The sequence below is a fragment of the Myotis yumanensis genome, unplaced genomic scaffold (assembly GCF_028538775.1).
Source record: "Myotis yumanensis isolate MYYU_CA2020_CCGP unplaced genomic scaffold, mMyoYum1.0.hap1 SCAF_4, whole genome shotgun sequence".
Classification (NCBI taxonomy): Eukaryota; Metazoa; Chordata; class Mammalia; order Chiroptera; family Vespertilionidae; genus Myotis; species Myotis yumanensis.
Genome location: NW_027223755.1, coordinates 33189376 through 33213420, shown reverse-complemented (window position 1 = coordinate 33213420; position 24045 = coordinate 33189376). Strand labels below are relative to the sequence as shown.

The following is a 24045-nucleotide window of genomic DNA, read 5'->3' as shown; positions in this document are numbered from 1 at the left end:
TTTTTTTTCCTATCAGAACACCGAAGCTATATTCACCACTTTTGAAGAAGACGAGTCTTCCAACTGCAGACTTTATGCAACACAGAGATGTATGTGTTTGTCAGAGCCAGCTTAAAATGATTCCTTTTTCCTTTTGAATTCTATTATAAAACCAAGTCTGTGTTCTTGTAATAGAAATATCACTTAAGGGGAAAAAAAATCTTTTAAGACAATTATAATTTGCAGAAACTGTAGTTTATTTGTAGCTGTCGCAGTGGCATTAGGAAGATCCAGGAACTTTCTCAGTGAGGACTTTTGTCATGGTTATCCTTCAGTATGCAGAAAACATGTATTATGCAGGTTATACATTGTAATATATTTTGGTTTTGAATGTTAGCTTTTATAAAGGCAATAAATATATGGTGAGTGTGCCAGCAAATCCTCTAAAAAAAGGCATGGGTTGACTTTTAAGAGACTTAACAGCATTCCACCTCTAGTTTATAAGACCATTCTCCCAAAATCTACCTATCTGTACCATCGCTTTAAAAAAATAACTGCCTCTAAGTACCAAAAAGTCGTGAAATTCTGGTAATATGTCTCATTGTTTCTCACTGAGATAGGCTTGCTTATCTGCTAATTGATAAATTATTTAACTTTGCCTAAAGTATTAACATAATTTTGTATAATGTACATTTTAATTAGCAAGTAAAAGTAAACTTATGTACATGAAAATCTATTAAATCCTTAGTGGGTGTTTAATAAAAAGATTGATAAAAATGCAGCTATGTTTTGCTTTGTGAGTGGTGAATTTTTTAAAAGTAATATTACGAACTATTTAAAATGCACTTTATTTTTACTGTTCCATCTCTCCTGTGAGCTTTTCTAACACAGGATTTTTAATAATACACGATGTTGATTTGTGTTGTATCCATTGTTTTTTCCTCAATTACATCATCAGCTTCATAGATCGTTTCATTTGTTGAATTTGATGCTGCATTTGAATTGGGGGTTTTGATTTTCCTATTTGAGTTGCCTGCAAATACACAAAACAAAATGAAATAATTAATGGGAAATTATGTCATGAAACTTGACTTTGTAACAGTTTTGCTTAACAACATATATTTTGTAGCAATATTGAAAATACGATGTCCTGAAAACACTATGTGGATATGTGAGAACTGAATCCCTTCAAAGTTGTTTTTGAGCATTTTCTCCTGAAAGTCACATAAGGGAAATGTTCAGTAACAGAAGTCGGGTTTTATTTCCATGCTTACCTTTCTCCACGCTTCTTTGGAGATAACTACACATTTGAAGAGAAGGTAACGATTTCTGAATTGTTGAACAAAAGTGTGGCTGTCCCTATTCTTGAAGTGAACAAAACTATACTGAAGCCAATCATCATAATTTGCAGCACTTTAAGGCTTTGCCATCAGAGTCGATTTAGATGTAATTTTAAAAAAGAACACACTTGTGCCACAATCTCATTCACTCATGTAAATATGAGTCCAGAATGTACAAGGATAGAGAACTTTTTGGTGGCAAAATAATGTTCTACCTCTAAACATCCAGGCATAATGTTTCAACCATTTGATTTGTAAAAGCTAATTTGTGGAAGGCACATTTTCTGACTTGGCAAGTAGCCCTCTGCCCAAATAAGCAAGTAAAGCTGTTTAAAATAAACATAAGAGGGAAAGCTGGCATGAAAATTGGGTGAAATGATAAGTTCTTGATTGTTATTTGCAAAGTAGACTTTTAAAATATATTTGCTTCAAATTTAAATACAATTAAATACTTTAGTAGAATATATTCTAAATGAGGGCCCTTGAAATTATTTTCCTCCTATAATATCTGAAAAACAATGTTTGTGGTTTATTTTTCGTTTGTTTAGTATTATTTTTACTCTCCTGTATCATAGCAGGTAAAGGTAAAAGATCAAAGTTTCATATTATCTGCGTAGCATTTGTATCTCATGTAAGCATGTCCTTTAAACATCTAAAATTTGAATATTTTATTGGAATTCCAGGAAATCTGAAAACTAATGTGTAATTCAAGTCCTTCATGTTTCCGAAGCTTTTCACTTAATTAAATTCATAACATTTTAATCAGGGTTGCAAGGTGTTTTTGTCTACTTTGTCACCATTTTTGTTCTCTTTTTATGATGAATAAACTCAGGAAGTTATTTCCCAACTTAGTTTGAGGTTCTCTCTAAGTCTTCAACATTCTGACATCTCTAGTTTCCATTATGCTTTTTTTCTGTCAACAACTCAAGGGGTTTATCTAACCTGTCTACAGCCCTCTGAGACCTAGAGGTTCACAAAGTACCTTTCAGTTACTATAGATTTTTCTCACCAAGGACTTGTGCGGTCCCCTTCCTCCAGCCCTGACTCATTGTTTCCTTGGCTACTGCCTGGATTCCTCTAACCAGTGTAGGGACAGAGATCTTTTCTTAGATTGGCCTCTTAAGGTAAGGCAGTTCCCCCAACAACCAATTTGCTCCACGAACAAGAAAAGATTTGTTATAAACATCATACTGACACTATTTGAAACAGGAGCTTTGATGAGCATGTTACCAACCCCAATGTTCTCTTCCTGCAGCTGACTGCATCCCTTTGGAAGAATTTTTTTTTAAATATATTTTTATTGATTTCAGAGAGGAAAGGAGAAGGAGAGACAGAAACATCAATGATGAGAGAGGATCATTGATTGGCTGCCTCCTGCACTCCCCACACTGGGGATCGAGCCCCCAACCCAGGCATATGCCCCGACCAGGAATAGAACTGCGACCTCCTGGTTCATACGTTGAAGTTTAACCACTGAGCCACTCTGGCCAGGCCCCTTTAGGAGAATTTTAAAAGAGAACGAAGGAACTGTCTCAACCACCTCAGCTTTTCCTAAGGTGGTTGAGACAGTTCCTTTTTTTTTGCTTTAAGAAACAAAAGCTAATTTTTTAACCAACAAAATAGGGGTAAAACCAGCTGCCTCTTTTAGGTCAAAAAATTACAATATGGATTTGATTTAAAGTAAGAAATCTGTAATTCCATTGAGCTTCCAAGGGATTTGTTACACATAAAGCAGTTTTTCTTATCTAATGCCTCTTTTTTTTTTTTTTTAACCTGAGTACAGATTGCAAAAAAAAGATCCATGTGCTTTCCCGGGTTGACATTAGTTGCTTTCTGCTGCTGGCTTCCCTTTTTTTTTTAATCTGGTCATATGTAAATCTCAATCTTCCTTTAATCCTATACTTCTCAGACTGGCATTTAAATTAAAATTTTAATCTTTACCAACATTTAAATTCATTTAACCAAATGAATAGAATTCATTTAAATCAAATTCATCAATCTACCTATCCTCATCACAGTCTAGGCCAATATATTTTTGCTGATAAGATTTAAATTTTGTATTGATTTTCAGAACCATTCCTCGGGGATCCACTTATCCTATAAACTCTTCTGTGAACACTGCTTACTAAAATTAAATTTATTGGGGTAACCATTGGTCAATACATTATATAAATTTTTAGGTATACAATTCTATAATACACCTTCTATGCATTGCATTGTGTGCTCACCACCCAAAGTCTAGTCCTTTCTGTCACCTTATATTTGACCATCTTTCCTCCGCCCACCTTTCCCTCTGGTAACACCATACTGTTGTCTGTGTCTATGAGTTTATTGCTTTCTGTTTTATATCCCATCTATGAGTGAAATCATATTGTTCTTATCCTTTTCAATGTGACTTATTTCACTTAGCAGGATACTAGTACTTGAGAGTTCAGGATCCATCTATGTTGGCAGTGCTTCATCCTTTCTATGGCTGAGTCGTATTCCATTTTATATATGTACCACAGCTTCATATCCATTATCCATCGAGGATTGGTTGATTAGGTTGTTTCCATGTGTTGCCTACCATGAATAATGCTGCAGTGAACATAGGGGTACATATCCTACATTGAGTGGCCAGATTATTATAACCGGCCAGATTATTATGACCACCCCATCAGTACTTCATTGACACTTCCAAAATTACTGAATATTGAAAACTTCCTAAGCAAATACTCTCAAGGTTTTATTATTATTATTTGCATAACTAATTCACTTCGTTGTACTGATGGGGTGGTCATAATAATCTGGCCGGTCATAATAATCTGGCCACTCAGTGTATAGCTTTACAAATAAATATTTTCAAATTTTGAGGGTAGATATTCAGAAGAGGGGTTGCTGAGTCATATGGTAACTTTATTCTTTTTTTTTTTTTTTTTTTTTTGAGGAACCTCCATACTGTTTTCCATAATGGCTGTACCAATTTACGTTGCCACCAGCCGTGTATAAGGTTCCTTTTTCTCTACAGCCTCTCCAACACTTATTTCTTGTCTTATTGATAATAGCCATTCTAACAAGTGTGAGTTAAAATATCTCGTGGTTTTGATTTGTGTTTCCCTTATAGTTAGTGAAGTTGAGCATTTTAAAATATATCTGTTGGTCATCTGTATGTCTTCATGGGAAGTGTCTTTCTGGTTCTCTGCCCATTTTTTAATTGGTTTGTTTTTGGTGGTGTTGTTGAGTTGTATGAGTTCTTTATATATTTTGGATATTAGACCTTTATTGGAGGTATCGTTTGCAAATATCTTCTCCCACTCAGTTGGTTGCCTTTATGTTTCGTTGATGATTTCTTTTGCTGTGTAGAAGCTTTTTAGTTTGATGTAGTCCCATTCATGTATTTTTGCTTTTACTTTCCTTGCCTTTAGGAGCAAGTTCACATAAGCCTCTCTGAGACCAAGGTCCATAAGTTTAGTACCTATGTTTTCCTGTATGTATTTTTTCTTTTTTCTATTAATCCTCACACAAGGATATTTTTTCCTTTGATTTTTAGAGAGAGTGGAAGGGAGGGACTGAGGGAGGGTTAGAGAGAGAGAAAGAAAGAGAAATATTGATGTGAGAGAGGCACATCAATTGATTGCCTCTTGCAAGCACCACAACCAGGGCTGGGGATCAAACTTGCAACCCAGGTATGTGCACTTGATGGGGAATCGTACCATGACCCTCCAGTTTGCAGGCTGATGCTCTAACCACTGAGAACATGGCCAGGACTCTCCTATGTATTTTATTATTTATGTACAATTCTCTTGCCTGCCATTTAAAAAAAAAATGCTGGGACCTCTGCCAGTCTTCATCTCCTATCTCTCTGGCAGAATTGTAATTAAACTTTTCTGCCATTGTCTGCCTAGCTCCTAGCTTCTGTGTACCATTCGGCAGGCCTACAACAGCTTCTAACTACTAATCAGCTGGCTCGCTTTATTATTTAGTAGAAAATCTACATATCCCACTCATCCCACTGTACCTTCTAGTGGAAACAAGCAATCTTAGATTTGCACCTAAAAGAGTTTATTTGCAAGAAGACATTTTCCTCTCAAGTTTAATATGAGGCACAGGGCTGAATCTGAAGTAAATGGTGAAGAGCAAAACTATAGACCTCTCCCCTCTTACTGCCCTGCCTTCCCTTAAGGATATATAGGTTATCTCCGATGAGCCATAGTTAAAAATTCATTGTGAAAGTTTAAATCCTAAGCTTGCATTTTTGCTTTGTCCATTTGTCAATGAGTAAAGGCAATTCTATCCAGAAATGTTTTCCTACCCTATTTTTTCCACAATTGTTTTTTTTTCTTTACATTTTGTGCATTGTTAATCTTTTCCATCCATTGATAGCTAACATAACTAACAAAGGAATTTAACTGATACTTTAAGTCCTTTCAATGAATTTTCACACTGAGAGACTGGCTTCTATTTTGCTTATTGTTTCCAACATCAACCAGGATTGCTTAACACTGTGCACTGAGAAGGACTCAGGGATGCTAAATGTAGCCATAGACTGCTGGGCAATTTGGTTTTCTGCATTCTAGGAACAAAAACAGCCATAGGAAATTCCAGACTCATTATTTTAAGTAGAAAATTCTCTTTAGGAGACACAAGTGGCCTCTTCTGTCATTAAGTTCAAATTAGTCTATCCTCTACTAAGATCTCAGAGAATTCTTAAAGCCCTTCTAAATAGAATAGTATTACGAAATAATCTGGCAGCCTAATTAATGAGTTCTAAACAGTGCTTTGTTGGAGTGGTGTTAAACCTACTAAGAAAAATAGCTCCCCAAATTATCTGTAAATTGAGAAAAAAAATACCACTTGATTTTTAAAATCTTGACTGTGTGATTTATAAATTTATTTGGAAATCTGACCCTTACAAGAGTAGCCAGGAAATTTTGAAAAAGAAGCATAGAGCAGAGAAACCAAGATGGCGGCATAGGTTAACGCTGGAGTTTGCTGCCTCGAACAACCACTTCAAAAATACAACTAAAAGACGGAACGGACATCATCCAGAACCACAGGAAGGCTGGCTGAGTGGAAGTTCTACAACTAGGAGGAACCGAGAATCAGAGGAGGCGCAGTGCTGAAGTAAAATACTAAGGTACGGAGTGCGTGCGGCTCGGGCTGGTGGCTGAGGGCGTGGTTGTCTGTTTCAATCCGGAGGGAGCCTCAGACTCTGAGCTCCAGATCCGGGCGAGTCTCTAGGGACCCAGACTCAAACGGGAGAAGCAGGACTGTCTGGCTATGGTCGCTCCGAGGTTTGCAGCTGTTGCTGGGACAGAGAGGCAGAGCCCCTGGGGACGGACTGAGAACAGCCATAACTGCTCCCTCCTCCGCCCTGTTGATCCCGTGGGACCCGCCCCGCCCAAGCCCTGCACAGAGGCATTTGCCGGATAGCCTCAGGCAAAGGCTAGATTAGCACCTCCCTAGAGGACACAAGTTCTTCCACTGCAGACACAGCTGATTATCAAAGCCAGTCGGCCTGGAGGTCAAATCCCTCTAGTATTAACTACAAAAATCAAGGCTTAACTACAATAAGACTGCGCACAAAGACCACTAGGGGGTGTACCAAGAAAGCGTAAAAAAATGCGGAGACAAAGAAACATGACAAAACTATCAAGGGAGGATATTGAGTTCAGAACCACACTTTTGAGGTCTCTCAAGAGGCTTCTAGAGTCTGTCAATAAACTTGATGAGATGTACAGGAAATCTAATGAGACCCTCGATGATGTGATAAAGGACCATCTAGAAAGTGAGCATACACTGACTGAAATAAAGAATATTATACAGACTCCCAACAGCAGACCAGAGGAGCGCAAGAATCAAGTCAAAGATTTGAAAATGAAGAAGCAAAAAACACCCAACCGGAAAAGCAAAATGAAAAAAGAACCCAAAAATACGAAGATAGTGTAAGGAGCCTCTGGGACAGCTTCAAACGTACCAACATCAGAATTATAGGGGTACCAGAAGATGAGAGAGAGCAAGATATTGAAAACTTATTTGAAGAAATAATGACAGAAAACTTCCCCCACCTGGTGAAAGAAATAGACTTACAAGTCCAGGAAGCACAGAGAACCCCAAACAAAAGGAATCCAAAGAGGACCACACCAAGACACATCATAATTAAAATGCCAAGAGCAAAAGACAAAGAGAGAATCTTAAAAGCAGCAAGAGAAAGAAACTCAGTTACCTACAAGGGAATACCCATACGACTGTCAGCTGATTTCTCAACAGAAACTTTGCAGGCCAGAAGGGAGTGGCAAGAAATATTCAAAGTGATGAATAGCAAGAACCTACAACCAAGATTACTTTATCCAGCAAAGCTATCATTCAGAATTGAAGGTCAGATAAAGAGCTTCACAGATAAGGAAAAGCTAAAGGAGTTCATCACCACCAAACCAGTATTATATGAAATGCTGAAAGGTATCCTTTAAGAAGAAGAAGAAGAAGAAAAAGGTAAAGATACAAATTATGAACAACAAATATGCATCTATCAACAAGTGAATCTAAGAATCAAGTGAATAAATAACCTGATGTACAGAATGAACTGGTGATTATAATAGAATCAGGGACATAGAAAGGGAATGGACTGACTATTCTTGGGGGGGAAAGGGGTGTGGGAGATGGGGGAAGAGACTGGACAAAAATCGTGCACATATGGATGAGGACAGTGGGTGGGGAGTGAGGGCGGAGGGTGGGGTGGGAGCTGGAAGGAGGGGAGTTATGGGGGGAAAAAAGAGGAACAAATGTAATAATCTGAACAATAAAGATTTAATAAAAATAAATTAAAAAAAGAAGCATAATGGAGAGAAGAGAAAGTCTTGCCTAATCAAATATTAAACTATAGAGCTATAATAATTTTAAAAGTATATTACTGGCTTAAGAATAAACAGACTGATAAATTTGACAGAACAAAAAATCTAAAAACAAATCCCTGTATATATAAAAATTTAGTTTATGACAAAGATGATATTTTAAATTGGCAAAAGAAATAAGGCTTTTTCAATACATTGGCTCATTATTTGCAAAATAAAAATGAAGGCAGATCCCTACCTCACACTTTACACCAAAGTTAAAAATTCCTGGCTTATTGAAGATTTAAATGTTAAAAACAAATGAATAAATGTATTATATGAAACTAAAGGGAGAAATCACAAAAGGTGAAACAAATTAAAACATTGTCACAAAATTAAAAAGGAAATAACTATAAAAATATTTGCAATATATATGAAAAAGAGTTTAGTTATTGTAAGGAAAGTTCTTATAAAACAATGAAAAAAGAATACTGCCATGGAAAAATGTGTATTAGATATGAGCAACAACATGCCACAAAAAAATAATGACAAATAAACATTAGAATATCCACTCTCCTAATTAGATAAAATCAAAACACTACATTGTTTCTCTCAATGAAATTAGTAGAACATATGTCTTTTGAAGTAGCACCCATGAAATAGTATTTTTCTGGTGGGCCATTAACAGCTTGTATCCAAAGCCTTTAATATGTGCCCATCCTTTTGCTCAACAACTTCACTCCCAGGGATCTGTGCTAAGAAAACACTTAAATGTTCATTGTATGTATGTAATAGGGGGAAAAAAATGGAAGCTAGTTCAAAGTCAGTAATTTAATAAAATATGGTATAGCCAGACTTCGGTTTCTAAACACCATTCACAACTAAAATGCACCAGGTTTCTTGGAGAAATGTCAGGTTCCTGGGATGGAACAGGGAAAGTACAGGACACCCTGGAACATCTTGTGATGGCAGGCAAAAAAGCGCTTTAAAAATAATGAACACTTTTCAAAAAGGACACCAGACCATGTATAAAGTGACTCCCATGGGTCAAATCTGAAACAATTCGAGGATCAAAATAAATAACGGTAGTAGTAGGATATTTTATGATAAGGACTCTGAGTTCATACTGATCTTAATAAATGAACAGGTAAATAAATAGGGAAGAATGGAAAGTAGAATTCCTGTAATTAAATAACAACTAATAGATGTAGGAGGAATGATGAAGTTAGAAAATCACCATTTTACACCCATCATCATCATAATCCTGAAATTCTGAATGAAAAAAATTACAATTAATAGCAATTAGTGGGTGGGTTGTCAGTTTGAGGAGGAACAGGATATTTTCATAATTTCAAAGTACCTGCCAACCAACTACTTAGTAATGACAAAGGCAAAACTAGTGACTTTACAATGGATTAATCTAGCAAATACAGCCTTAACCAAAGAATCCAAGTTAACACCACCAGTAATGGAACAAACCAATATAGTATGTGCTTCCTGTTATGGTGCCCTGAGCATATAACATCTATGGTATTCTTGTCAAAAATGTATAATCTCTCTCCAATCATGAGAAAACATCAGACAAATTAAAATTGAGGGACACTGTACAAAATAATTGGCTTTTACTTTTCAAAAATGTCAAGGTCATGAAAGACAAAGAAAGACTGAAGATTGAAGGAGACTAAAGAAATATGACAACTAATTACAAGATGTAATTCTGAGACAAGAAAAAATAGCTATTAAGGATATTGGAAAATTTTGAACATGAACTACAGATTTGATAATTATTCCTGTATCAATGTTACATTTCCTGGCTTTGATAAATTTACTGTAATTATGTAAAAACCATTCTTGTTCTTAGGAAATGCACACTGAAATATTTATGGTTAAAAGATAGGATATCTGAAAATTATTTTCAAATTGTTCAGAAAATATATATCAAGAGAAAGTCAAGAATGAAAACAATGAGGCAAAATATTAAGTTAGTAAATCTGAGAAAAGGTATATAACTTTCTCTATAATTTTTTGGTAACTTTTCTGGAATGTGAAATTATATAAAAATAAAAAAAAATAGCCTGGCTGGTATGGCTCAATGATTGAGCATCGACCCAAGAACCAAGAGTTCACTGGTTCGATTCCTGGTCAGGACACATGCCTGGATTATGTGTCCAGTAGGGGGCATGCAGGAGGCAGCTGATCAATGATTCTCTCTCACCATTGATGTTTTATCTCTTTCTCCCTCTCCCTTCCTCTCTGAAATCAATAGAAAAAAATAAATAAATAAATACTCATAGTACTCCATCATGGTAATAAAATGTAAACATTAAAAATTAAAAATTATGGCAAAGGTATTTATTGGCAAACAAAGATATTGATATTATTCAGTGGGAAAAAAAAAAGCATGTTATAAAACTCACCCGCTCCCCATTTTGTTATATATGTCTATAAATGCAAAGAAAAAAAAATCCATGGATATTTACTATGGTTTGATATCTATTATCTTTATATGGTGGGATCATGAATGTCATTTATTTGTTTGTTTCTCTATATTTTCTAATTTTCCTACAATTAAAGAGAAGTGAGTTGTTGTTTTTGTTTTTAACTCAGGAGTAAGGGTGTCCTCCAAAAAGAAGAAATATATCAGATCATTCTGAGCCAGTCTAAGTCCTATTTTGCTCACGGGCAGAATAAATGATTATATGATCTTCAATTTGCTTTCTTTCTCAGTACTCCAGATGTAATTTACGTTTTTCTCCTAGACAACTGTGTCTTACTGCTGATTTGTTTATCCTTTTCATTTACATCACCTGCCTTGACAAAAGAAATCACCAAACACAGGCTTGGAGTTGTCTATTATTCCCATACAGCTATATTATTTATGTGTACCAGGCACCCCTGCTAATATCTGCCTTCTAATTTTCATCAAAACCTCTGTTTCTCAGAATGCTTCTCTATTCTCCACGCTGCTCCACAGCTGCAGGGTGTCGATGGGCACTCAAAATCACAGGGCGAATATGCTGTCAGTCCTGGAGCATCAATTTCACTCATATCTGAAAATAAGATATTATTAGAGTAAAGCCAGCCATTACATTATGTAGTCAAATAGAAAATTCCCATAACTTAAAAACTAAAGTGGGTAACTTCAAACAATTGAAAGTTCATAAGGCTTAAGGCAGGCCTTTCCACTCTAACTCTTGCTTTTCTGGAAGCATAAGTTCCTCTCTTATTGACCTTCAAGGATTCACCAATGGAAAAGTTTGAAAAGCAGGGATCTAAGACTCTCGCCCCTTTCATTGCTCTTCTACTAGCTACTAATTCTTTCATATGTTTTCAAATGAGCCTTCACCCTCAGGAGTGTCTACTCAGAAAAAAATGCCCTTCACACAGCCATCTTCTGCTCAGAGCTGTACATCTTATACAGTATGATTTACAAGCTGTGCTATTCTTTTAAATGTTGGCATTTGAAACATGCATAACTCAAAATACAAAAGTTAAAAAGGAAGAAATGGTTATGGCCACAATTTAAAGGCCAATCAATTGCTTAGAAATAGGATCTCTACACAAAGTGAGCCCTGGAGGTAGCCCAATTAAACGCTATGGTCACTGCCAGAGACCAGCTTCTTTCAGGATCAATTGAAAATGTATAAAGCCTTAAACTATATACATTGAAAAAAAAATGAAACCCAATAGAATAAAGATACAGAAAGGAAAAATCTTGGCAAAATTATTTCAGATTAAACTATTTTAAACTTGCTGTCATTTAGAGAGACCAAAAAAAAAAAAAAAAATCCAGTGCCCTAAGTCAGTTTTAGTGTGTACACAAAAGTACATTTCCCTTAAGGCCATGCAAATTGCTTGTAATGAAAACAGTTTCAATTATAAAAATTAATTTAAAATAATGGAAGAGAGTAACCAAAGAACATATATGCATAAATGCATAACCTATGGACACAGATAATAATGTGAGGAAGGCCTGGGGTGCGGTGGGGGCTGGGTAGTGGGGGGCTAAAGGAATGGTGATGGAGGACATTTGTAGCACTCTCAACAAATAAATACATGAATGAATGAATGAATAAATAAATAAATGGAGGCTGGAGATCCAAGATGGCGATGAATCAGGTGGAAGTTACACTCACCTCCCAGGACCAAACTGGAATTACAACTAAAGTATAGAAAGATCATCCTGAATAACCAAGTGAAGACTAGCTGGAGAGAAACCTATAACCAAGGACTTGCACAGGAGGCCTCATCAAGGCTAGTAGGAAGTGTGGAGGCACAAGAAGGCTGGCCAAGCTCCCAGGGATGGCAACTGAAGTTCTGGAGGAATCGCTCAGCTGTGGGTTTTTCCCCCTGAGAAGCCTGGGGTCTAGACCCCAAGGCGGTTTCCCCAGCCCAAAGCACCAAAACTAGGAAAGGTGACTACATAAAATCTGACTGTGAAAAGCAGAGGGATTTCTGTCTGCCTCTTAAAGGGCCAATACACAACATTTTGTTTGCAGCCATTCACACTGGGCTTCAGGACTAGAGCTACATGAAGAGAGTCTGGGGTTGGTGGCTCTGGGGTGAGAGCTGAGAGATCAGTGACCAGTATCCCTGTGCTGAGTCATTCCCCTATCCTGCAGAAGCCATCTTCCTTAGGCAGAGCATTCCCCTCTATGCAGCATCAGCCTCAGGGGGAAGCAACAGTCCCACCCATTGGGAATCCAAGTTGTCCCACCTTGTGGAGCTTAAGTCCTGCTGAGGAGTACAGCCAAAGGATCTTTACGTGATGAAACCTAAGAGACAGCCTGCAGGCAGAGGCAGATCTCTGGGTGCTTTGAAACATTTGCTGACCTTCCCCTGGGCTCTGGTGCTAGTAAAAGCAGGGCTTGGTGCACAGGTTGTTCCTTTCCACATGCACCAGGCCCAGTAGAAGGAGCCACAAGCTGTGGATTGCTAACAGCTCCAAACAGGTTGCCCAGGGTCAGTCACAAACAGTGTCTGACATTGGTCTGTACCAGAGTCTCTCCAAAGAGTCCCCAAACCAATACCCAGTGGTCAGCTCCGGAAAACAACAGAGTAGGATCCAATAAGCTTCACAAGAAGCATTTCCACAGGGAGTTCTCGGCAGGCACTAGACCTTGCTGAGGCAAATTTCACTTCATGTGATCAACTCCTGCACAGCGGCTTGCATGTTGTGTTGGGGGTTGAGTCTCACTGTCAGCCAGGCTGAGGGTTGGTCCCATGCACAAATGGGCCAATAGAAATCACGACTCAATTACAACAGGAAAGCCCACATAACACACTTAAGGGACATTCTTAAAGCCCTGAGCCCAGGTGATTAGGGTGACTACGCCACTGGGTCCCACAGGTCACCTATTATACAGGGTCACCCACAGGGCCACCCTACCAAAACTGAGAGCCATAGCAGATCTACATAGTACAAAGAAACAAACAAAAAGAGGCAGCCAAAATGAGGAGACAAAGAAACAGGCCCCAAATGCAGGAACAAGAGAATTCTCCAGATGAAGAACTAAATAAAGTGAATATAAGCAATCTATCAGCTATAGAGTTCAGAGTAATGATTATACGGATGCTCAACAGCATTAAGAAGGACCAGTCCTGCCTGGCCAGCGTGGGCAGTAGACAGCAGGGGAGCAAGGATAGGAAAGGGAGCTACTTGTTTTAAAGTTTGCAGTTTTTACAAGCTCCCTATGTGATTCTCATGCGTAGTAAAACTTAAGAACTGGTACCTTACATTATCTAAGCAGTTGAGACAAAAATTGATTATGTGATCTGGTTATTTCATAATCACTAACCCGCTGCTTCATTTTGCCTGTGGAGAAACAAGGGTTTAACCCATAAAAACCTGTCAAGTCTGCCATGCAATCGCCAAACTTCAGAAATTGCTTCAGAAAGAGGACTGCAAAGAGATACCCCTGTGAGAGCTCCCCACAGAGAAGGCCAGGAGAGCTTATGCAATCATGCAGCAGCAGTGGACTGAAAGGTCACAGAGCATGTGCCCCATACATATAAGCTTTGGGATTCAGCTAAAATAGAGCATATGAGCAGAGAATTTTCTAATTTTTTAAGACAACTCTTTAAATTTTCTTTTTAAATGGTAGTCAGCATGTGTGTCATGTTTTAAATATATATACGTATATTCTAAATTTTTATTAAAATACATTCTAAATATATGTCAAAATACAATTTATGATTACTACTATTTTTTTAACCCTCACCCAAGGATATGTTTTTATTGATTTAGAGAGAGAGAGAGAGAGGAAGAGAGAGGGAGAAGGAGAAACATCGATATGAGAGAGACACATCAATCAGTTGCCTCCTGTATGCACCCCAAGCAGGATCGAACCCGCAACCTGGGTATATGCCCTCATTGGGAATCGAACCTGCGATCCTTCGGTGCACAGGACAATGCTCTAACCTACTGAGCAACTCTGGACCATAATTACTACTTTTTAAATACACTTACAGAAATTTATATTCACAAAATATTAATGATTCTGAGTTTCTTAATGATAACAATTAGCATTTGTGTAGCACATCATAACCGAAATAACAATGAAACCCAGTTCCATGAACGACACATAAAAATGTCTTCCTACTTTATGGTCACACTAAACACATCACTATATGTAACTAGTTCATAATCTACTCAAAAACAGGACTATCTTCTATTTTTCTATTTCTTTTACATGCCTCGGAATTATTTTACACACCTTCTCCGAAGTCTGTACACCATAGGTGCACAAGGTAAATGCTTAGCTGGCCATTGACTAACGAATCTAGAGTAATGCAACACTGAGAATTCATTATCAGGTAGTCATTTCTCTCTTTATGTGACTTCTGTGGCTCCATCAAAAGCAAAATTTAAAAATTCCAAGAAGATAAGACTTTGTAACTGAGTCATACATATCTTAAAGTGGATTTATTGGATCAATGTATTATTTTTCACAAGAACATCTACATCCTGCTGCTATTTTCCCTCAGGACAATTTCTCTAAGGTATTTCATCATTAAGGCCTAATTTAGCATGTATTTATACAAAGAAACATAATGAATTGAATTTTTAAAAAGCACTCATTAACAGTATGATTTCTTACACAGGTACAGGTTATTCTTTTCAACAGAGTACAGGTAATTGGCTACAAATAATGGGTACTGATTACCTTCTTGAGTGGAAGAAACCTCTAGGTGTTGAAGTTTAAGGCCAGTGTCTAACCTTTGAGGCTTTGTATGCAGAAATAGATAGCAAAGGACACAGACGCTGATGACAAAGGCAAGTAAAACAAGGGCAGCAATTCCCAATCCAATCAGGGCACCGATGCTGAGGAAAACAGAGAAAACATTGTGAGTGTCACACAGACCAGTTTGCACAGGAACTAAAGAGGAGGTTTAAATACTGTTAGTTCTTGCTTCAGTTACTCATAATCAAATTATATTTTAGGATAAATAATAGTAGTATATGATTGCAATCTACAGCTCTCCTTTCTCTACCATGAAATTCTTACCATATTTTCTCTATACATGTATCTTATCTAATAAAAGAGAAACATGCAAATTGACTGTACCTCTGCTACATGCACAAGCCATGCCCATAAGCCACGCCCACCAGCCAATCAGGAGCGAGTATGCAAATAAACCCAACCAAGATGGCAGCGGCCACAGAGCTGGAGCAAACAGGAGGCTTGGGTTGCCCCTGGCGATGGAGGAAGCCAAGCTTCCCACCTGCCCTGGCCGGCTGTGGACTCCGCTCAAGGCTACAAAGTTTCAATTATAGAAGATAAATAAATCCCAGATACCTGCTTTCAGCCACTGTGGCCTCTGCTCAAGGAGGGTCTGGGAGCCTGGGTTTCTCGGGGCCATGGCCAGCCTGCAAACAGCCCTCAGCCCCTCACCCAGGCTGGCCATGCCGCCCCGGCGAGGACCCTCACTCCATTGGGGCATGGCTGGCCTGCAAACCACCACAGGCCCCTCACCCAGGCTGCCCCACGCCCCAAGGGAACCCCCACCCTGATCCGGGACACCCTTCAGGGCAAACCAGCCTGCCCCCACTCGTGCACCAGGCCTCTATCTATACTAATAAAAGGGTAATATGCTAATTAGACTGGGAGACCTTCTAGGAGACCTTCCAGATGTTCTTCTGGACAAAGCCATGGTAGTGGGGCCGAGGTAGAGGCGGTTAAAGGCCAAGAGGGGAGGGCAGTTGTGGATGATCAGGCTGGTTAGGGGCAGGGCTATGGGGGTAAGCAGAACAGCAGGGGGGCCAGTTGGGGGCAAGCAGGCCATCAGTGGGGGTCAGTTGGAGGTGATCAGGCCAGTGGGGAGGGAAGATGGGGGTGATCAGGCCAGCAGGGGGGCAATTCGGGGGTGATGAGCCTGGCAGGGGGGGGCATTTGGGGGCAAGCAGGCTGGCGGTGGGGGGCAGTTGGGGCTGAGCAGGCCAGGAGGCAGAGTGGTTAGGGGCAATCAGGCAGGTAGGCAGGCAGGTGAGCAGTTAGGATCCAGCAGTCCCGGATTGCGAGAGGATGTCCGACTGCCGGTTTAGGCCCGATCCCTGTAAACCGGCAGTAGGACATCCTTCGAGGGGTTCCAGATTGGAGAGGATTGAGGAACACCCCTCCCCCATGCACGAATTTCATGCACTGGGCCACTAGTCTGTTAATATTAGTATAGAATATCATGTGAATTCATATTATAGGTAAAAGGTTACATGATTCCCTAGAGATAGTTCAAAAACATCTCAATCATGACTCTGTTATTAATATATTCCAGAAGCAAAGATCAGGTTTACCAATAAAAGATGACTATAAAAACATTTGCCTCCCCCCCCCCCACCCCCCCGACCGGTTTGGCTCAGTGGATGGAGCGTTGGCCTGCGGACTGAAGGGTCTCAGGTTTGATTCCAGTCAAGGGCATGTACCTTGGTTGCGGGCCCATCCCCAGTATGGGGTGTGCAGGAGGCAGCTAATCTATGTCTCTCTCTCATTGATGTTTCTAACTCTCTATCCCTCTCCCTTCCTCTCTGTAAAAAAATCAAATATATATATATATATCAAACAAACAAACAAACAAAAACAAACATTTGCCTCCACATAAGTACTGAAACAAATGTTTACCAGAAATGCAGAACTTTTCTTTTGGAGATATGTGTGGGAGATATTGTTTACTATTATACAAAACCACAACTATCACAAAAGAGGAGAAGAAGGTTTAAATAAAGGAAAGCAATAGTTATGAAATTTACATAAAGTTCCTGTTCAGTATGAGTTTTTCCTTTCTAAAAGAGCATAATACCAATGGCTTCTAGCATTATGGAAGAAACCCTTGCACTTTCCTGTAAAAATAAAGTGTATATCTGGTAATATTTGCTCTACACTAACTCTGTAATAATTCCTTCTGACACTATTATCTATATGACTAATCAGATGAGAACTAACCTAGTTTGCATAAACTTGTGAACTTAATGCTTTTAAATGGGAGATGGAGCTTGAAGAAAAAGGACTGAAAGACTAATGCAAATATATGTACCTTCATGAACCATATGTATGTGTGGGTGTGTAAACACGTAATTAGGTTTTAAGCTGCTCAAGGGCAGATACTTCTGTTGACTTTCCTATGGTGTTTTGCACAATTATTAAAAGTGTTTACATAATCCTTAGCTTGTAATAAATGTTCCATAAGTGGAAGTAAATAATAATTTACTGGTAATGGGGTAGACTTGGAGTTTGCACTCACTTGGTGCACTCCAAGGGGTAGACTACCGGCTGGGCTCTATTTTCTGTTTTTTGTTTGTTTTTTAAAAATATATATTTTATTGATTTTTTACAGAGAGGAAGGAAGAGTGATAGAGAGTTAGAAACATTGATGAGAGGGAAACATTGATCAGCTGCCTCCTGCACACTCCCTACTGGGGATGTGCCCATAACCAAGGTACATGCTCTTGACCGGAATTGAACCTGGGACCTTTGAGTCCACAGGCCGTCGCTCTAGCCACTGATCCATGTAGTAATTAAAAATTCATCATTATTGAAAAGTAATAAACTTTTCCTTCATTGTCTTCCTGGCTTGCCTGTAGGCTTCTGCTATTTCCCAGAGAGTAGGGCCTTGACAAGTTTGACATGTACCAAAAGGGAGGGGAGGGAGAATCTGAGTAGCGATGCTAGGTATGCCACTGTCTTGGGAGTAAGGAGAACAGAATTAAAAGTAAGGGGCTAAGCTCATCTAATTTAACCTTGTTTTTAGGAGATAAATCACCCCTGCAAGTTAGAGGTTGCCTCCTGAGCCACAGGCATGGAAATTCTTATGCTTGATTTATTCATGTCAGCCCACTTCCCCTAGCCTTGCATACAAGTGAAGAGTGAGTAATTCTGTGGCAAGAATTATAGTTATATAGTTACATTGGAGTTTGCACTCACTTGGTGCACTCCAAGGGGTAGACTACTGGCTTTGGCAACTCCTCTTTCCTGCTTGTTTGCCCCAAAGATGACTTTTGTAGATTATACAGGTCAAGGAGGGTGAGGACTCTACACAGGTACATGGGAACATAACCCATTTCATTAATATTATCTGTTGCTCAAGGCAGCTGGGAGGCCAGACATCTGGTAAGATTCCTGAAGTGAGAGCCTGGTTATTAAAAAAATAAAATCTCATTTAAAAACCCCCACATAATTTAGTCAATTTAAAAGTAAAATTGTCAACTTAGTTGAATTCAACATTCATATAGTGGGCTTTTAATGCACACAATTTAAAAAACCAGTCCACATGAAGAAAAACAAAAACAGAGTATGCTGTTTCTGCTTTCTGTTTTGTTTTTTAAAATTTATTTTTATTGATTTCAGAGAGGAAGGAAGAGGAAGAGATAGAAACATCAATGATGAGAGAGAATCATTGATTGACTGCCTCCTGCACGCCTCACATTGGGGATCAAGCCCACAACCCTGGCATATGCCCTGACTAGGAATTGAACCGTGACCTCCTGGTTCATAGGTCAGTGCTCAACCACTGAGCCAGGCCGGCTGGGCTCTATTTTCTGTTTTTTGTTTGTTTTTTAAAAAAATATATTTTATTGATTTTTTACAGAGAGGAAGGAAGAGTGATAGAGAGTTAGAAACATTGATGAGAGGGAAACATTGATCAGCTGCCTCCTGCACACTCCCTACTGGGGATGTGCCCATAACCAAGGTACATGCTCTTGACCGGAATTGAACCTGGGACCTTTGAGTCCGCAGGCCGTCACTCTAGGCACTGAACCAAACCTGTTAGGTCTCTATTTTTTGTTTTAAAAAGAGGTCTTCCCAATCTTGACACACTATTTCAATGTCACAGTTCTACTTTACAGAAATATTGCTCTATGCATGCTAACCTAGATGGAGCTCTGGGAATCTCCTAAGATATTCATTTCAACACATACTTATTGAACTCATGCATAGCCCTATGCAATAGGCATTATTTTCCTAGGTCCTGAAGAAGACTACCAAAGAGGTTAGGGATCTATAAGAGGAGAAAAGAGGGAAGCGGGCTAGACACAGAAAAGGGAGACTTATTTTTCCTTACAGCACCATCTGGCAGTCCCTGAGAGAAGGTCTGCAGTTGTCATCATGTTAATGAGCAATTCTCCTACTCAGCAACTTTACTTACCTGGTAGTAGCTATACCTGTGCCTTTCTCCAGTAGCTGCAGAATCTCAGAACAAATGGTAGTGACTTCTGGAATATTTTTCACAATTGAACTATGTTAAATTAGGGGTTGAGCTCTCCAGTGTGTCCTCAGAGCTCAATAACTAACAAGACCCCCCAGGTTTAACATTGCCAACTGAGGCTATCAGCTGGAAACATTTTTATAATTCCCAGGAACTGCGGTGCACTGTCCACTTTGTCAGTGCTGAACGAAGACGCCAGCAAACTGTTCAATCCTTTGTGCCCTCATAAACCTTAGGACAGGTTTCAACCTCTGCTGCTTGTCACTTTGCAGTGAGCTAGGCACTTTGCAGGCACTTTGGGGATTTAAGTCTAACAGCTGAGTTTGCCTTATGACTTGCCAACCTCTATTGCTGCCATTATTAACATCTCCAAAGTCTCAGAGCTGGGTTATTACATTATTTTCCAAAAGGCCAAATAATATGCCAGTGCCATCTACAATGCTTCTCCAAATAAGGATAAGCTTTCATTATATTTTTGAGATTTTGCCCCACTCTGACACATCACAATTTTGTTAGTTGAACTCATTGGTAAGTGGGCACTCCTTTGCATATTTTTTGAAGCTTGCAACACATTAAAAAATTATTTTACTGCTTCAGGAAATAACACTTAAAGTCATTTGTTGTAGATTTGGCATGCCTGCCAAATTCTGGATCATCCTAGGAGATTGAGAGAAATAACACAGGATGGGGCAAAAGTAGGTTTACAGTGGTTTGTATGGAAAATAATACAATTAATAAATAATAATACAAGAATATTCAAAACTGTAAACATATCTTTAATGAAATAAAATTGTACTTTTATGTTCAAAATGCTTATCTTTAAACGTAACTGAAATTTAAAATTATCTGTTTGCCAATAAAGTTAACATCCAAAACTGTTAAATTCAATATTAAGAGTTTATAACAAAAATGGAGATAATGTGGTCTTAGCTGATGTTTGAACAGTACTACATACACTATGCATCAGCATATATTATTTTTATCAGTTCATATTCTCCCAAGACCTTGAAATACAAAAGTAGCCATTGCATTTTTTCCTATGTTCCAGTACAAGATTTCAGTTTTTAGAATTCATAAACTCAAAATTATTTACACAGATTTAGGGTTTTTTTCTTGTTCATGTCTGAAGAGCTTCTTTTTCTAAGAAAATTTACATTTTATAATCTTTCCCTTGAAATGGAATTTCCTGAGTTATATATGCATCTTATACATTCTTTGAAAGTTATTTTAAAATGTCATAAATCAGTCATATACATATAACCATAGCACACATCCTTGGTATTCACGTCCTTTTTTTTTTCTTAATCCTCACCTGAGGATTTGTTTTCATTGATTTTAGAGAAAAGGAGAGAGAGAGAGAGAGATGTAAGAGAGAAACATTGATGGGTTGCCTCCCATATACTCCCCTACCAGGGATCACATCCGCAACCTCCTGGTTTACAAGATGATGCTCCAACCAACTGAACCCCCTGGCCAGAGCCACATACTTCTTAAAGCAAGATTCCAATTTATTTGTGCTTTGTATGTTTACATTACTTTAGCGCCTATTGTTAATTTTCAGTAAAACTCTATGTAAGGATTTCTAAGATATTTAATAAATGAAGCAGAATAGTCATTATGAAAATATAAACTGCTATTATAGCTTTTTATCTTTTATGTTTATGTGTTTTCTGTGAACCTTGTAATTTCCTGTTCTTTATAGAAGTTGACAAATTTTTATCTTTGTAATCTCAACACTGCTGCTTTCCCAGCTTGGCATAATGGCGTGTCACAGGTTTTCTGAACACACAATATTTACTGTGTGATAGCAGTTATAGCAGTGGAATCTGATAATGCTGGTGATAGTCATCATTTCCAGTTATTTCAAATGCAGGATGACCTTATTAGTTGCTGCCAAGAAATTTCCAGATTCTGCAGCTCTTCTTTATTCCTTCCAACTGAATACGATTTGACTTCACCGTTTTCTTTTACATGTAGATGAAGGTTGGAAAGTGGCATTCTTAATGTAGCAATTTTGTCTATAGAAAGTGCAAGCTTTAACTGCCAATCAAAATCCTGTAGCTGTGTAGAGGAAATACCAACTATTTCCCCTGACAGGGCCTGCTTAATTTTATCTTGCATGCTTTTCAAGCATTTCATGATCGTTTCTTGATGAAATGAATCCAACTTATTCAATTGCTGAGATTTTTTTTATCAGATAAACTTTTATCAACTACAGCTTCTTTTTTTTTTTTTTTTGGCTAGACTGAGATTATTTACTAAAACTATTGAAATACATACATAAACTATGCTTAACTGGCTACCAAGATATACATGCAGTTCTACTTCTGTTTTGTAAAAGAAGTTAGTAAATGTGCAGCAGTAACGGTACACATTTTCTACAAAAGTTCCAAATGCTTAGACATGACACAAAGTTGGATACTATGACTCCCAGGTAGCCAATAGACATCGGACATGGAATGCAAACAAAATATTTCAGTGAATCCCTGTGAAAGGATACACAGGCCAACACTTAGCCCTAAAACTTAGCGGTTCTGCTGGTCAGGTGATACAAAAGCTAGAAGATAGTCATCTGAAGTCTCCCAGGCCTCTCACCCAACTACAGCTTTGAAAAACGCGATAATATAGAACATGCATCCGTGCTATGGAATCCCAAACACTCTGATAATCCTGCTGGAGAGGATAAGTTGGGCCACAAATGCCATCAATTATTTTGTGAGGAAGCCGCAGGCCCAGAAGCTTCTGCAGTGACCATAAGGGTGTCCTCTCCTCCAGATCCATCCCTGGCTGTACCCCCCCCCCCCCCATTCTCTCTCTCTCTCTCTCTCTCCCTCTCTCTCCCTCTCTCCCTCCCTCCCTCTTTCCCTCCCTCCCTCTCTCAGCAATTTAAGGTGGGTGGGAGTTCTTTCCTATAATCCTGACACCCCATTCATTCTCCAGGCCAAAGGAAGGAACCAAGTTCAAAGTGTGCAACCTTTGGAGTGGAAGAGGAGGAAAGCGCTTCATAATTTAAAATATCCGCGTAAATACTAGTTGGAATTAGTAAAATTCCCATCATAGGAAAAAGAGGCAAGAAAGACCCCACCTGAGAAAGCCTCTTCAGCAATGGCCACCCCGTTTAGAAAGAGGGTGTCCTGGGAAGGTTCTACAGAGTGTGAAATCATAGCACCTTAAACTGTACCTCTGTGGGTGTCCAGTTGGGTTCGGGTTGTGTCAGATTAAAGCCCAGTTGCTTGCTCGCGCGCCCGCACGTACACCCCTACCTTTTTGATAGTTTAAAGAATACAGCCAATTCTTTCTTACCTCCAAAGAGACTTGAAATATTCTGGTCCTTAGTTAATGCCTTAAAATTGGCTCCATAGGAGCCCCTTTCTGTTTAAGTGCACCAAATTAAAAAGAATTAAAACCTCCTTAAGTTATCTGCGTGTCTTGTCGAGTCGCCCGCCTGGGACTGGCGCCTGGGGAGAGTGAACAGCAATCCACTCGGCGCGCCTCGCCTGGGGTCCCAGGGCGGATTCCCACCTCTGGCGGCCACAGCCCGACCCTCGCCCGAGGAGTCCCGGCTCCCGGGGCATCTCCGAGCCGGCAGGGGGTCTCTCTGCGGAGCCCTCTCGGGTCTAGGAGGCTCGGTGTCCTTCCGGAGGGACCGCCCGGAGCGGGTGGTGGGGACGCGGGCGCCTTCCCTCCTCCCGAGGTGGCACTGCCCTCCGCCGTCGCCTCCCCGGCCCCGGCCCGCCAGCCACCTGCCCTGCCCTGCCCTGCCCACCTGAGGCTCCACATGTAGCTGTGCTTGTAGGGGAAGTAGCTGCCCGGCTCGCTGCAGCAGTACTTGAGGTCTGCGAAGCCGCAGCAGTAGCGGAGCGCGGCCGCCTCTCCGCGCCGGGGACACGGGAAGGGCTCCACGAAGCTGTGGTTGAGGCTGTAGTAGCCGGAGCACACCCGGCTCGCCTCGCCCATCGCCGCGGGCTGCGGGCAGGGCCACGCCGGGTCCCCCGATCTGCCCTCGGACCGCACGCGCTCCGCACCGCCAGCGCCCGCGGACCCCTTCCGCCGGCTCCCCTCTTCGGGTCTGGCGTCTGGCTGCCGGGGGTTCAGCCTTCGTCGCGCGCCTCCTCTGTTCTCTCTCCTGCCCCTGCGCACAGGGTGTCTGGTCGCTGGACTCGCGCTGTTCCCTCTCACTACTGAGCGGTCGGTCCTTCCACCCGCGAGGGACCAGCCCG

General features: G+C 39.8%; 1 protein-coding gene and 1 pseudogene across 1 annotated transcript; both read right to left on the bottom strand.

The window, feature by feature from the left end:
• Positions 1 to 239: 239 nt before the first annotated feature.
• On the bottom strand, positions 240 to 23782 carry SHISAL2B (shisa like 2B). Its single transcript, XM_070412055.1, has 3 exons — positions 23592 to 23782; positions 15295 to 15452; positions 240 to 1012 (listed from the first exon to the last, which is right to left on the bottom strand). The coding sequence occupies exons 1-3, from the start codon at positions 23780 to 23782 to the stop codon at positions 876 to 878; spliced, it is 486 nt and encodes a 161-aa protein (XP_070268156.1). The 3' UTR covers positions 240 to 875.
• LOC139008066 (COMM domain-containing protein 8-like) lies at positions 21684 to 22606 on the bottom strand (annotated as a pseudogene).
• Positions 23783 to 24045: the final 263 nt, after the last annotated feature.